Here is a 13,061-nt window from a genome sequence, read left to right on the forward strand (position 1 = left end):
TGTATATATTTAATCTATTAGTATTTCCCCAAGATTGAAAAGAACAGTATATTCCAGAAAACAGATTACAAAAATTATCTAATGGATCTTTTTCTTGTGTGAAGTAGCTGAAGAGCAGTCACATCACACTTAGTCGACTGAGATCTATGGTGCAAGAATTCGGAGGCTGTACTTAAAGTACAGAGTTTAATCTCATAAATCTGGATCTTTTTCTAAGTGTTGCTGTAAATGGAAATTTTTGGATTATATAAAAAAATATTTTAAGATGGTGTATCTCAATGCTGATAAATGTTTTGCTTAGAAAGAGGACCAGCATAAAGATGTTCTAATTGACTTAGTAACATTCAAAGTAGAAGTTAATGTCCCCTGAACAGCAAGGACTGCATTTATTAGCCAGTCTTTTATCTTTTCTGGTATATTTCTGTTCAAACTTTGTTTTATCAAATATTCTTCCACTAGATAAAATAGATTCTTAGACTTCGTGGAGTTGTTTTTAGAGGTGTGTAAATGCATAATACTAACACGACTGCATTCCATTTAGCCCTAGTTAAATCTTGGATTGTATAACTCTGCTTAAACTTTTGAAGGTATGAATTTAAATAAACGGGAGTTAAATGAGCACGTGGAGTTTGAATCACAGACATACTATGCTGCCTTTGCTGCTGAGCTGGAAGCCTGTGCCCAGCCAATGTGGGGTCTGCTGTCACACTGCAAAGTTAGGGTAAGGCTAACATTTCCCTGTCATAATTCTTGCTTTTATCTATGAATTATTCTAGAATTCTCAAACCTGAAAAGGCTGTCTTTTGTGTTTGAAAAGACTTTGGTTTGGATATCTTTGTCTATTTAAATAACATAAAACTCCAATCAACTCAGATTTTGTGTATAGTGAGTGTAGAATTCATGCTTGTACACAATTTATTGTCTCCAGTTCTGGGACTAGAAGTTCAGGATGTGTGCAGTCATTTCATATGACTGTACATATGGAAAAACTTCTAATCTAATGAAGAACTTGACAAATGTCTCTGAGTCATTCTGCCTTTGTTCAGTGGGAACGGAGATACATCATCCTAATGTGATTCTAATGTTGGCTGTGTCTGTGAATAGATACTTCATTATGATGGGAGATGGAGTAATTTATGGGTTTGTGTGGTTCTCCTATTAATTTGAGGTGAAAACCTCTTGGGTTCTGACATCAAATGGTCTCCAAACTAGAGCAAAGACTTGTTGCTATTTGCTAGACTGTAAATTATATTAAGTTTCAGCAAAAATATAATCCATCAGCTTTTAGGAATACTTAACATATGAAAAATACTTTTTACTATTTTTCTATGAAATAAATACTTGTATTCAAAATTAGCTTATTAAGATAATTAATAGTGTCAGTGAGACACTACTGACTGGATTGAACTGCACACTGAGAAACAGCACAAGCAGTCCATGTGATTTTAGAACACTTTGAATCAGGCAGTTGTAAAAGCCTTTCTGTGATGTAAATTACACTGGTACATTATGAATTTTTCAATTTATGAGTTTAAATTGGTTTTTGAAAACTGAATTTCAGCTTCTGGCTGTTTGAAGTATTCTTTTCATTTTTACTTAGGGATGAGATGTTCTTTTTTTAAAGGCCATGCTCGTTCATCAGTTGTCTTATCAGTTAGGTCTTCAGCCGCATGTTTGAACCTTTTGGTCATCATCAATAAATCTGAAAGCGCTAAAGGAATTTCATAGCTTAGTTGTTGTACGTACTTAGTGAAACCTGCTGGGTTGGAAGCTCATGTCTCACAGGATAGGGAAAGCCAGCAAAGCCTGTCCTTCATAGGGTGTGGAGCAACAGGATGGGAGCGTGGCTCTTGTGTTTCCTGACGAGAAAAGGTGCCTGACTGAAATAGTTGCCACTTGTGCAACTTTTGGCTGGCTTGAGCACTGCTGCCTTTTGCATGAGAAGCATGTCATTGGATATCCTGAGAGTGTGAGGCAAGTCTGGAGTCCATGTTTCGGGGGAAGTGAAGATTAAAGGAAAAATCTGCTAAGAAAAGAGGCTTTGCAAGTTCTGCTGAGCACAGAGCAATTTGGTTGACCTTCTTTTCTGCTTTTTCTTCTTGCATATGACTGCTTCTCTCCTGGAAGGCAATGTACAGCTCTAGTCCTGAAACATGATTTAACCTGAAATATAGTGTAGTTTTATGGCATTGTTACACAGTTACATCATACTATGATAACAAGGCTTGCTTACTGTTGAAATCTATGCAGTATTGTGGTATCATATAATTTAGTTTGTTTTGTGTTAGCCAGCTGTAAGTATCTTTTAAGTAGATAGAACTTGTAGGCCATTAGCTATTCTTTTTGGTTACATGGAAAGACTTTCTTTTTTGCTTACAGCTCTAAATTATGGGTAAAAGTGAATGGATAAATTAAACAACAGTGGGCACTGGGACCACCTAGAGAGCGAGTCCTGTGAGGAGCAGCTGAGGGAGCTGGGGTTGTTTAGCCTGGAATCGAGAAGGCTCAGGGGTGACCTTATCATTCTCTATAACTCTCTGTAAGGAGGGTGTAGCCAGGTGGGAGCTTGCCTCTTCTCACAGGTAACCAGCAACAGTACAAGAGAAAATGGCATCAAGCTGCAGCAGAGGAGGTTCAGGTTGGGCAACAGGAAGAATTTCTTCATGGAGAGAGTGGTTAAGCATTGGAGTGAGCTATCCAGGAGTAGTGGAGTCCCAATCACTGCAAGTGTTCAAGAAACAACTGGACCTGGCACTTGGTGCTGTGGTTTAGTTGACAACGTATTGTTCAGCCAATGGTCTTGGAGGTCTTTTCCAACCTCAATGTTTTTGTGTACTGTAAAAATATTCTTTAAATAATTGTATTTACTTGTAGTAGGAAAACAATGGCACTTAAAACTGTTTTGGCTCATATACGTGTGCTGGTTTCTCTTAACTGCAGGAAACACAAGAATACACTCGCAATGTTGTCAGATACTGCCTTGAAGCACTTCAAGACTGGTTTGATGCTATCAACTTTGTAGATGAGGTAAATATCCTTAGTGAATTTAAACAAAGCACTGTGAAAATCTGATAAAATTTAAAAGGTGATACACTCCCTATACCCAGCCCCCTCTCCTTAATTTAAGTGACTATTCGAGTGATCAAAAAAGGATTGCCTTGCTGAAATTAGAGTTTGTAGTTAATACTTAAGATGTTATGTCCTAGAACCCTTTTTTTCTGTAGCCTTGGTGATTTAGATTTGCTAGTACATGCTTAAGCTGTGAGTTTAAAAGCAGTGCTATGGATACACTACTGTTGTGCTGTATGAAGAGCCAAATTAAGTAGGGGCAAAACAGAAGTCGTCTTCTGCTTTGGCAATTGAGGAGCAGCTTTACCACTTAGCAAGTAATACTTAGTCAACTCAGAGTGCCATTAGCTTCTGGGGACTCATTACTGAGAGAAACTCCCTGTCTGAGGGAAACTTCTGAATAATCAGAAAGACAGGGTATGAATTACTGCTATGCTAGTCGAAAGTAAGTCTATCAAATGAAGATGTATAAGATACTGTCCTTGGTGGTTATGCCAAAGATATTTGTATGTTTGGGTTTTTTTCAATATATTATATTAAAGACCTTTATTTTATTTTCAGCCAGCACCTAACCAAGTTACTTTTCATTTGCCACTGCACCGCTACTTTGCCATGTTTTTAAGTAAGGTAAGCACATGTAGTTTCACAGAAGATGGTAATTCCCTGTTGAATGTAATCATTCAACACAGGATATGCTTCTTTTGTTTCTAGGCTGTTAAATGCCAAGAGCTAGATCTGGATACTATCCTGCCAGATCAGGAGATGCTGATGAAACTAATGATTCACCCACTTCAGATTCAGGTACAGGCACACTTCTAACTTAACAATAGGAAGTATGTCTTAATTGTGGAATATAAAAATAAGCAGTATGTGACAGTAATAACTACAATACACCAAGTAGTATGGGTAACATCTGTTTTTTCCCTTCCTATTTCCAAAATTAAAGATGGGACATTAGTTGTCATACTCTGAGAAGCACATAATAATAGTATTCACTATAGCTCTTCCAAAATGGTAGGAAGGACCAATCCTTTGAAAACATAAAATTGTAATGTGAACAGAACAGAGTGCAGGTTGACAAGAAACCCAAATCTGGAAATTTTATATTTTAAATTGAGAGTGAGTTCCAGAATGGATGCACAACATTTTTATTTGCAAATTTGGACTTAATTGTGCATAAGTGGCAGTGAGTAGTATTTGTAATCACTGCTTTTAGATCTAATCTCTTTTTAATCATGATGCCTTAATTTTTGGTACATTTTGGTACCACAATACCTTCATTTTGAGTTAGTTTCAAGATTTTCAGGAATAACTACATGTATAAATCATGTTATTTGTCTTTGATTAGTTTCATTATCTGAAATACGCTCTCATATGACAGTATGGTATCTGTTTCATAAACTTGCAGTGCTTCTTTTTATCTCTTACTCTCCAGGATAAGTAAATTAGTATAAAAAAGTCTGTAAAATTGTAGTATATATGCATGTGTATGTGTGATTATAGTGAATAAAATGATGAGAGGGCTGGAGCACCTCTGTTATGAAGACAGACTGAGAGAATTGGCGTCATTCACCCTGGAGAAGAGAAGGCTCTGGGGAGACCTTAGAGTAGCCTTCTACAGGGGCCTACAAGAGAGCTGGGGGCAAACTTTAGCAGGGCCTGTTGCAATAGAACAAAGCTAGTGGGTTTAAACTGAAGTAGGGTTGATTTAGATTACCTGTAGTACCTTTTTTGCTATGAGGGTGGTACAACACTGCAGCAGGTTGTCCATGGAAGTGGTAGATGCCCCATCCCTGGGAAAATCCCAGGTTAGATTGAATGGGGCTCTGAACAACCTGACCTAGTTGAAGATGCCCCTGATCATTGTGGGGGGATTGGAGTAGATGACCTTTAAAGGCCCCTTCCAACCGAAACGATTCTATGACTCTCCAAGAAAGCCCCAGAGGGACTTTTACAATGATCTGTAGTGACAGGACAAGGGGCAATGGCTTTAAGCTCAAAGAGAATAGTTTAGATGAGATATCACAAAGACATTCTTTGCTGTGAAGGTGGTGAGACACTGGAACAGGTTGCCCAGAAAAGTCAAGGATACCCCATCCCTGAAAGTGTTCAAGGCTTTAAGCACCTGGAAAGTGTCCCTGCCCATGGCATAAGGGTTGGAAATCTTTAAGGTCCCTTCCAATTCAAACTGTTCTGTGATTTCTGTTTTTCTTTGATAATATACTGATGATTTGCTAACATTGAACTGAGTAGCTGAACATCTTTGAAATGTTTATAACTTTTTATGTTCCCTGAACAGGCAAGTCTTTCTGAAATTCACAGCAATATGTGGGTTAGAAATGGTCTACAAATTAAAGGACAGGCCATGACTTACGTGCAGTCGCATTTCTGCAATTCAATGATTGATCCTGACATTTATCTGCTGCAAGTAAGTTATGTTTTCTGAGAAGCCAAGCCCATATTATTTACCTACAAACTATTGAATAGAATTAATTTAATAGAATTAATTTACTATCTTTCTACAGGTCTGTGCCTCTAGACTGGATCCAGATTATTTTATTTCATCTGTTTTTGAAAGGTAGGACTAAAAGATGAATGCTTTTGTTCAATGTTGTGCTAGCTGTTGTGCTAATTTATAGTGTGTAATAGAAAAATTGCATATCTGATACATATCTTCAGTGCTAGCAACTCTGCCTAGCCAAAACTAACACCTAAGGGCTCTACTGAAAGGTATCTTAATTTTAAACAGCAATGGCTTTTGATTTACAGGGCAGTAGTGAAGTTTCAGATACTTGTTTTCTGAGCATCTTTAGGATTTTTAAAGTTTCATACGTGTTCATATGTTAGGATATTCTATCCTGAAGAAGTAGATAAATACAACTGCAATTTTAGGAGACACAGAATGTTTACTTATCAGAAAAAAAAATCAGGGTTCGAACACCAATTAATATGCATTAGTTTTTATATGTTGATTAATAGAAGGTGTTTTCATGTGGAGTGAATATCACTATAGCACATTCCATTGATAGTTAAATAAAAATTGAAATTTAAAAAGAAGAGGGTTTTCGTGTGTGTTTGTAGTTTGGGTTTTGATTTGGGCTTTTGTATTTCATTTTAGGTTGTTGTGAGTGCTATCCTGAGTTTGTCACTACATTTCACTTTGGTGTTTTAATGTTGGAGTATCTTAATTGCTGTTTCTGACTTTCCTGTTTGCTGTGTAGATTTAAGGTGGTGGATCTGTTAACGATGGCTTCACAGCATCAAAATACAGTTCTTGACTCAGAGCATGAAAGGTCCATGCTGGAAGGAGCCTTAACATTTTTGGTCCTTTTGTTAAGTCTTCGTTTACATTTAGGTAAGAGTCACTACTTTAGGAATATCTGTATGTAAATAACATTACTATGCCTTCATTTATATTCAGCACTTAGTAGGTGCCTTAAAGCTGTTTAACCATATAGTAACTTAAAGTGTTCAATACTCGGTTTCATCCTTGCCAGTTACTGAATTTTAATCCCTTTTGAAATAGAAATAGATATAATACATAAAAGTGGAGAAAAATGGCTTTAATGGAAGTGGATGATTTGTGTCGGTGATGACATGAAGATTCTGTATCTTTTCCAGAAGGACAGCAATTTGAGTTTGTACTGGTATTTTTTGATAGAGATTGTGCCTTTCATAATATTTGCACACACCTTTTTTTTCCCCCTGTATTTTTATGGCACCGTATCATTACTTAATATTAATTTGTATCATGTTTGACATGCTTTTAATGTCAAATGAAAACTGAATGTGTGTCTTAAAATCGTGCTGTTTTAACACCTTTTTACATTTCATTGTTCTAGGAATGACAGATGATGAGATCCTCAGAGCAGAGATGGTAGCCCAGCTGTGTATGAATGACAGGACACACAGTTCATTATTGGATCTCATATCCTTGGAATATATTCACTGATGTGCCTGAATGAGAATGACAGGTGCCTGGATAGTAGTGAGGCTTGAACAACATGTTTTTTGGTTACATAATTTAAAAACTGTGTGAAGGTGTGTTTGTAAATACTTATTTATATATATATATATATATATATATATATACACAGTATATGCTGTATATACTTACTAACAAAGGCATTTGGTCCAATTTTGGTTTTTCTTACAATAAATACAATACTTTTTAATAGTTTAGTTTTGATAAAAAATGCTGTCTTTAGAAGTCTTCTAGGTGTGAGGTAAAACGTGTTTTCCAATGATGTGGTAGAAAGTTTAGCAAAGCATCACATTTGTATGGATTTGAACCTTTGATTTTTGCTAAGTTTATGCCAGTATAATAGGAGAGCATTCTACATTATATTGGCTTTTGCTATCAAGAGCTGAAAATGCAAATAATACCAATCCTGCATGTTGCTTTGACATTAGAGTGAAGTGCGTGTGTTCTAGGGAAGGAATAGCAAACTCTAAGTCCTTCTGCACAGGCATAGGGTTCATGTCCCCGGACAGCTGACTATAAATACACAGGTTTCCCTGCTATCACTCTTAGGCTGTGTAGGCAAACTAAATAGCTTGTTGTGGTTGCATAGTAGAACTTGCAATCCAGGGATAGGCAATGAGCAAAAATATTAGGAATAGGAAGATAGGAAAGGATGAGATTGAGACTAACAAATGATGCATAATAAGAATTATTATTATAATATGCTCTTGTAACTCAGTCTAGTGTGTAAAATAAGTGATTACTTAGAACAGTTCACTTGAGTGAATGACTTAATTATTTAAAATAAGTGAATCATTTATACAAGCAATCACTTATCACTGAGCAGAAGTTTACTTACTTCTAAGTGTTACTTGTGTAGGTCAGTTAAGTATTGCTACCAAAAATGAGAATTATGGAATCCAAGATGCAGAATTATTTATTGTGTTTATGGATCCTGAACTATTTGCTTGCTTTTTCTGCACTTGAATGTGAATGCAAAATATTCTCCCTATGAAGAGAGATAAAGTATTTGTAAATAAAGACAATAACAGAAACTTTATGTGCACTACAGGCAGTGGTTTCTACTTCTCATTAAGTGCTAACAGCTTGAGTCAGGTACGTAGTAAGTCTTAGATTCTCTGCAGTAACAGTTACTGTTCTTAGCCGCTGGAGCATACAGACCTCTTGTGGTAAGCACAGAACACTGCTGAGATGCAGTCTGAAATGACTGATGGAAAATATCAAGAGGGGAGTGAAATTCTGTGTCCTGCAACTAAATTAACTTTGCTTTCCTTAACATAAGCATTACATTCCAGAAAACCCTAATCCTAAAAGTGGTATTATTCCAGGAAGCTTAAGCTTTGAATCAGTCCTGTCAGCAGTTGCTGACTTTAAAGCCCCTGTTTTTGAACCTGGAGGTTCCATGCAACAAGGAATGTACACACCTAAAGGTATGGTAATCAACATTCTCTTGAAACATAGTCATTGGTAAGATGCCTGACCAGGGTTTGTTTGGTTTTGTTGTAGTGGGCTTTTTTTCCTTAAAAAACCCAAAAAGCAAACCCAACCTACCAGTGTTGAAAGCTCCACCCCATCCTCCCTGAAAAGAAGCCAAACCTACTACAGCCACCAAAACCCCACAAAACTTGACCTTTTCATTATTGTCCATTGCTTATATTTAAGAGCATTGCTAAAGACTATCAGTAGTCTTAAATAAATTGATTTTGATCTAGAGTGCAAATGAGCTTCTCATACTAATCGGGTACCCTCAGAAAGCAAAGGAAAATATAGAAATGAAAAATTATCTTATTTATATTTTACTAATCTGCATACTTAATTATTCCTATGATTTAAATAAATATGATGTATATTTAGTAGAGTTTAGAACTGTTTGCACTAGTGAAAGATACTTTCTTTGAACTTCTCCACCTTTTGACTATTAAAGATACCATGATACATAATTCTTCATTTTATGTTGCTTAACTGTATTAGTATCTGTAACATTTTTTGCAGTCAGTAGTGAGGGCCTAGAAAAAAGTTCAGGCTAGACTTGATACAGAATATTGTTCTGTAATCCTACAATGCATACAGTGCAAAAATGACAAATTTCTTTCCCTGACCAGCTTGTCATCTAAATTGGACTCACCACAGCACTGGTATATCAAAGGAGAGAAATAATTTAAGAACTCAGTGTTCCATTACTGTGTCATGTCACTAAGCAGATAAGCCTGTAGAAATCTGAAATGCTCCATGTGCTCTGGTTGTGCTTCAGGCTAATGGCAAAGCTGAAGAGTGATTAACTCCTTCCTCCCCCACATACCTCCCTTGAGAACTGGAAATGTTAGAGTCTGGCAATTTTGAAACAAGTTGGTTTCATGGATTTTTTTCTGGGGGGAGTGGTGGTTAATGTAGGTACTAGTATTGTAATAACTTGTTTGCCAGTTTTTGTACTGGGAGATTGAAGTGTCAATAAAGCTCTTTTATACAAATTAACAACTAGTGAAGTAATTTTGTGAAGCCAAAGTTTTGGTAATTGATTCATCTTGGTTCTTTGATGTGTAATTAGGCAGCTTAACACTCATGTATCTAAAATGACTTAATTTTAAAGTTATATAAGCTACATTTCCTTATGTCCTGTCTGGTTTCTGGAGCTCATTACATGCTGGTCTTCTTCAAAACACAGTGTGAAGGAAAAAGAGATGGATTGTGCTGTTTTTAATTATAAGAGTTCATATATAGGGATTCTAATGCTAGATTACAGTGTTTGGAGTTTTTTGTATATTTTTTTTTTAACTTAGGTAAACGATTTATTCCAGAGGTAAACTGTCTTAAGTATCTCACCTATAGCATTGAATAATGAAGTGATTTATAACACTATACAGATTTCCTTTTTCTCAAAGTAATAAAAGCTGAAAAATTTTCTGCAGGGGTAAAAGCTGACATGGCTTTCTTTAGCCTCTTAAGTGTTCATATTCCCTGTCAGATTATATAGGTTCTCAAACTCTTTGCTTTTAAGAATTGTATTTTGTGGCCTATCATAGTTAAAGCAAGTCAGGATCAGATCAATTCCCTCTAATCCTCTAATCCCTTGTTTCCCTAAATTTGAGGGGGTGGAATCTACTTTATGTTCACAGATCCCTAGATTTGCTTCCATTAACCATCATTTAAAAAAACAAAATCAACCCAAACCTACTTCCAGAGCCAGGTTCTTTCTACACACTGTAGATTTGTGTGCTGAAGATGAGCTGTATGTGCATTTCCAATATTCACTGTACGGCTCACTCAGTCCTTTTTTCTCATTATGCATTAGCAGCCCAAACAAGCTTGCTGTGTGTTTCAGACTGCAATACTAAATTCTGTTCAGAAAAAATGTGGGTTTTTTTCATAAGCTAAATTAGATTGTATTTAATACATAATGGAAACTTTGCTAGGTGTTCTCCTTCAGCAGTCTGTGAGGATATGTTTAGAATTGTTAGCCTTAGCAGGAGTTAATATATAGACTATAGACCACTAGGTGTGAGTATAGCACTTGTCTTCCTGCCTGGCAAAAATGAATCTCAGAAGTGTGGTAAAGCTGCTTATTTCTGCCCGTGGAAACTTTGAAGAATGTTGTAAGCACTTGTGTTATGTTATGCCTGCTGGTGGAGCTAAAATTCTGTATCCACTGGGTTTCTTCATCATTTTGGGGTCATTGAATCTTGCCTTCATTTTTTGGCGTTATGAACGCTAAATACTTCAAAACAATTAATAGAAATAATGTCTTAATTTGGCTTTAGATTGGAACTTAGTTTTGTTTTTTAATAACTTGTAAATAGAAAAAAAAAAGGCCATCAAATGGGATATTCTTATAGACTGTTTAGACTTTTCTGTTTGTGATTGCTCTGAACAGCCACTATGGATGTCACTTTAGAGCTACTAAATTAAATGGATGTAACTAAGGTTTTAATCCTGAAATAATGCATAGATACTAGTTATAAAACAAAGACATATTTGTAAAGGATTGATCACAAACATCATTTGATACGAAGCTTGACCATTTTTGATACTGAACAAGAAATAGTGTTGTTGCAGCATTTTTGTTCACTACACTTAAAGGTAAAATATCATCTACCTTCTAACACATCCAGAGTCTTTACTTCCTACTTTGAAAAGGCTTGTGCTTATCATGTACAAAGGGAAAAATAATGTAAGCCTTTTCTCACAAGTACTTGGAAATGAAAAAGAGCAAAACAAGATGCATACAGAAACGATGTTTTGGGGGTTGCTTAATAGAATGTTATTTTTTTATTTTTGAAACCAGTCAAAATTTTGCAAAAGATATTTTTCTATTTTGATAAAGAGTGGTAATTATTAGTATAGAAAGTATTGTTAGTAAGAATCATTATAAATTCCTGTAGTTTGCCAGGAAAAATTATGTAATAGAAGTGACATAATTAAAGCTAGTTAAGAAGAGAATCTAAAATAAGTGGTAAGGTCTTTAAAGAGAACGTTAATATGTAATTTCTTTTAAACAACAGCTGAAGTTTGGGATAAGGAATTTGACCCTGTCATGGTAATACTTCGCACAGTTTACCGTAGAGATGTGCAGTCTGCAATGGACAGATACACAGCATTGTAAGTTGGATCATTTTTAGAAATGCAACATCGTACCCTGCTCATTCCACAACAAAATTTTTGTTTTCACTGTCTGGTAACGCTAATCACTTTATTAGTGTTCTCAAGACCCGGATTTGTTCTTGAGTAAATAGTCTATAAATTGACAAGCAATATCAGAGTTTTGCTTATCTTAGTCTGTTACTCTTCCATAAATATTTAAAAATACCCCTGGAGGGCCACAGACATAGTAGTGACTATCATCACAGATAAAATACTTAACCAAAGATATAATTTAAAAATAATTTACAGCTTACTTGCAGGAGTCTTATGTATTTTTATTTAGTTTACTCTTAGGTACACAAAGCGAACTTTATCTGTAGCATTAGCAGATTTCTACATTTTTGCAGTGTTTAACAGTAGTTTCAACATTTAACATTTGTTTCAACAGCTTAAAGCAAAGTGGCAAATTTCCTGGCAACCCATGGCCTCCTTACAAGAAGAGAACACCACTGCACCCAAGTTACAGAGGTCTCCTAAAGCTTTTGCACTGTAAAACTCTGCACATCGTGCTTTTCACACTTCTTTACAAGGTACAGTCATGATTCGCATTAAGTGCATTGGTTTACTTCCACAATTTTTACAGAAGTTCTTTGAAGCATGACTTTTTAATTTTTCTTTGGAGTAGTCAGGTTCCATTTTATATAATATATTTGGTTTTGGTTTTGGTTTATTTTTCAAGTCTAGTATGAGTTTTTTTCCTACCACTTTGATTATTTCATGGGTGATTGTTTCATATATACACACACTAAGTCAGTACCCAAGTGGATGAAAGCTCCTGTTCTACTTTGAGGAACACTGTATTAACTATCAGAGTTGCCCTTCAGGTTGTTCTTCCATGATGTTTTCGGGGAGCACAGTGGCATGAGTGGTGTTCCTTTGGCTCCTATTTCAGAGTTTTAAGGCATCATCAGTGGCTGTTCAAAAATACACAACTTAATGGCTTTAAATCCTCAATGTCAAATAAGTCTCATAACTGCAGTTGTTTCTAACATGATTTCCCAAACACATCCTGACTTTTGATAATGTTATAGCAACTGTTCAGGGTTAATTGGTGCCTTTGAGTTATGTTTGGTTTTATCTTTGATAGTTTGCTGCTCTCTTCAAGAGAAGCACATCCTTTTTGAAGAGTTCGTTCATCAGAAAATGGACTTTGAATCTGTACTTAGAAAGTGTTTTCAAAGCAGTGTGCTGCAGAGGCAGATGAAGGACTATAAAAATTGCTTTGTTTGAGTAGCGGTTTTCCTGGGCAGACTCTTCTATTTGTGCTCTTCTAAGGGCTCCCAGCTTACCTAAAACATATTTTATTTCACTGTTAAATTTCTGTTAAATAGAAAATATCTGTTGTACTACAGGAAGGCTGGTGAAAGGAGAG

At 35.8% G+C, this 13,061-nt stretch overlaps 1 protein-coding gene across 5 annotated transcripts in view; it reads left to right on the forward strand.

Annotated features, from left to right (window-relative positions):
* The window catches only part of UBR3 (ubiquitin protein ligase E3 component n-recognin 3), an 80,504-nt gene that overhangs the window by 30,922 nt on the left and 36,521 nt on the right, over positions 1-13,061 (forward strand). For all 5 annotated transcript variants that reach the window (XM_068195810.1, XM_068195811.1, XM_068195812.1 and 2 more), the window contains exons 10-20: positions 588-721; positions 2,941-3,027; positions 3,631-3,696; positions 3,781-3,870; positions 5,369-5,497; positions 5,595-5,647; positions 6,291-6,424; positions 6,912-6,996; positions 8,342-8,484; positions 11,551-11,647; positions 12,078-12,219. In XM_068195810.1, coding sequence (XP_068051911.1) covers positions 588-721; positions 2,941-3,027; positions 3,631-3,696; positions 3,781-3,870; positions 5,369-5,497; positions 5,595-5,647; positions 6,291-6,424; positions 6,912-6,996; positions 8,342-8,484; positions 11,551-11,647; positions 12,078-12,219 — 1,160 coding nt within the window. The remainder of the gene's footprint in view (positions 1-587; positions 722-2,940; positions 3,028-3,630; positions 3,697-3,780; positions 3,871-5,368; positions 5,498-5,594; positions 5,648-6,290; positions 6,425-6,911; positions 6,997-8,341; positions 8,485-11,550; positions 11,648-12,077; positions 12,220-13,061) is intronic.

This window comes from Anomalospiza imberbis, chromosome 7 (genome assembly GCF_031753505.1).
Source record: "Anomalospiza imberbis isolate Cuckoo-Finch-1a 21T00152 chromosome 7, ASM3175350v1, whole genome shotgun sequence".
Classification (NCBI taxonomy): Eukaryota; Metazoa; Chordata; class Aves; order Passeriformes; family Viduidae; genus Anomalospiza; species Anomalospiza imberbis.